The 2,785-nt window shown below is 59.5% G+C and overlaps 1 protein-coding gene across 1 annotated transcript; it reads right to left on the bottom strand.

The window, feature by feature from the left end:
- Positions 1-101: 101 nt before the first annotated feature.
- On the bottom strand, positions 102-963 carry YWHAQ (tyrosine 3-monooxygenase/tryptophan 5-monooxygenase activation protein theta; the record flags this gene model as incomplete). The annotated part of the gene is given in 2 exon segments (XM_035000436.1): positions 102-460; positions 853-963. A coding segment is annotated over 1 exon segment (295 nt), but the record flags the coding sequence as incomplete, so codon positions are not given.
- Between the last annotated feature and the right edge of the window lie 1,822 nt (positions 964-2,785).

The following is a 2,785-nucleotide window of genomic DNA, read 5'->3' on the forward strand; positions in this document are numbered from 1 at the left end:
GAAAGGCTTCACACACAGAAGGGCCTGGCGCCCCCGTCGCACCATTCATTCCCCGGCTCCCGCAACCCCTGCTCTCCCCAGCCCGGGCAAGTGCAGACTCACCAGCACCGTGGTGCAGATGGACCTCAGCTCCGACTCCACTTTCTCCCGATAGTCCTTAATCAGCTGCAACTTCTTGTCCGAGGTGTCGGTTTTCTGCTCGATGCTCGAGATGACCCTCCAGGCGGACCTGCGGCCCCCGACCACGTTTTTGTAGGCCACCGAGAGCAGGTTGCGCTCCTCGTTGGACAGCTCGGCGCCCTGCTCGGTCACGGCCTTCATGCAGGTGGCCATGTCGTCGTAGCGCTCGGCCTGTTCGGCCAGCTTCGCCTTCTGGATCAGCTCCGTCTTCTCCATGGGGACGCGGAGGGGAGAGCGAGGGCGAGCACCGACCCGGATCGGGAGGAGGCGTGCGGACGGCCTGCGGGCGGGCGGCGGCGCGGCCAGAAAGGCGGGGGCGGCGCCGTCAGACAATGCACCCGCCACCCGGGGCCGCCGCCGCCGCCCGCCCGCCGCCCCCATCGTCCGTCCCCGCACGCGCCACCCAGTTGAATTTCCCTCCCCCGCCCACGCTCCCCGCCAGCGCCCGGGAGGCCGCGGGGCGCCCCGCGGAGGCGGCCCGCGGTAAGGGGAGGAGGAAGGGCCGCTCCCGCGCCCGCCCGGCCCAAGATGGAAGCGGCCGTTGGCCCCCACCTTGCCGCCAGAGCCGTCCCTGAGAGCCGCGTCGAGGCCGGCCGCTCCGAGGGTCGGCCTCCCGCCCTGCCCTCAGGCCCGGCCAGGCCCAGGAGGGCCAGGGCCGACCGTGGCGCTCACCTTCACGTCTCCGCGGCCGCGGCGCGAGTCCCACCACTTTGATCGGCTTTTGGCTTTAGCCGAGGACCCTCCCGTCTCAGCCTACCCCGGAGCCGAGGGACGGGCCGCCGCGCCGCTGCCCTGGCTCCTGCCGCCCAATGACGCGCCGCGATGCTCCGAGAGTCCCGCCTCCAGGTCCGCGGCTGGCCAATGAAGACTGAGCGCGCGGAAGGGGGCCAAGAGGGCGGGGCGGGAGGGGAAGCGGAGGCTAGGAGGGTGGGTCGGCTTGGGCAAGTTCGGTTGGCCGGCAGGCTGCGGCTTCGGCCACGGGGTTTCCTCCAATTAGATCCAGGGTAAAAGGACGTCACTGTTGCCATGGCGATGCTGTTACCAACTCCCCTCATCCTCCCCGCCACCCGCAGCACTGGTGGGTGCGGCACGGGAGCGGGAGTCCCGCGCCACCTCTCCCGCGGCGGCCGTGTCTCCTGCTGCAGCCCCGCCGCAGATGGTGCATTGCATCTTGAGGGCTAATGCAGCCGCGGCTCCCCTCGGCTCTGGTGAGGAGGGCCCGGGATGGGGACATAAGCGGCTGTTTGGTTGCACAAGCTCCTTTCTTTCCTCCACCTTCCCCGTTCGTGACAAAGGTTTGGAGCTCCATGCACTGAACCCAGCCTTTAATGACGTTGCGATTGGAGCTGCGAATTAGAAATAATCCCGTCCCCATGAAAGAGGAATTCGTTCCTGGAGAAAGTCGCTTAAGAATGACTTTTCACGACCAACTCAAGTTTTCAGCCGGGCACCTAAAGCCAAAAATTCCCTTGTAAAATTCCCGAGAAAGTCCAGGCAGGTCTCTCCGGCAATGGCCAGATGTTCTAATTTTATCCTGCCAATCAGGATAATTTGGAGGAAAACTCACATTATGCACCCCTCCCCGCCCAAAGCAGCTGTTCTTATATCTCAGTCTAGTCTTTCCAGGTTATGCATCTAAATACATAATTTTTTTACCCATCGTTTTATGTGTATATGGGTTTCATTTTCTGGTGTTATTTTTGAGAGGACACTTGGAAACCTAAAATTCTCTCCTAGATGTTCACTTTTGACTTTCTCCTAGACTTTCTCCGGCTCACACTCTTCTGAAGTGAGAAAGTTTGCCCCAGATGCCTTTTATTCAGGGTCACCACTCGCACTTTCTTTTCTCTTTAAACTAGGCACACCCCTCCAGCCACGCCCTTCGCTCTTGGCAGGTCGCCAATGCCTGACAATTCAGGTGGCCTTCCTGGGTGTCTGGGAAGAGATCTCTGTGCCATCTTAAGATGAAAATTGCCATCTGGGCTCACACTGCTGTGATTCTGGTTCCAACACGTGCAAGGGAGTGGGTCTTTGAAAGCCGAAGAATGCCACAGCTGAGAAAGAATTTCAAATCTAACTGGGGGCTGGAGCAGATCTGGAGAATCTCTAGAATGGAAGATCTGAGAGTTCACACAGATGGCAGGAGAAGGTACAGACTCTCCAGAAATCTAAACTCCCTCCTACGGGCCCCTCCCTGTCCTGACTTGTAAAGGTTGCTTTGTGCTTTGACGGACAGGAGAGGCCTGAGTTGGAAAAGGCCTGTGTCAATGCAAAAATGCCTCACTATGTCCTAGCGTTCTAATGTAGGGCCCTGCTGTTATTTCTGGAATCCCTGGGGCCAAGCTGCAGACACACAAGTGTTTATGGCCATGCGGGCTGGGGTGGAGCCGGACACCAAGAAATCCCAATGGAAAGAATTTGCATGTGGAAGGTCAGATAAAATGCTTTCTGTATGACCAGTAAATTTCAAGCTTAGAAATTAGAGACAGCCCAAGCAAGGGGACATACCGGTGGAGGTGGATGGGACACAGAGACCCTTGAAGGCGATTATCAGGGGACTGAACCTCTGTGGTAGGCAGGGAGGGAAGGGGCAAGCACACTAATT

This window comes from Mirounga leonina, unplaced genomic scaffold (genome assembly GCF_011800145.1).
Source record: "Mirounga leonina isolate KUSES-001 unplaced genomic scaffold, KU_Mleo_1.0 Mir_125, whole genome shotgun sequence".
Classification (NCBI taxonomy): Eukaryota; Metazoa; Chordata; class Mammalia; order Carnivora; family Phocidae; genus Mirounga; species Mirounga leonina.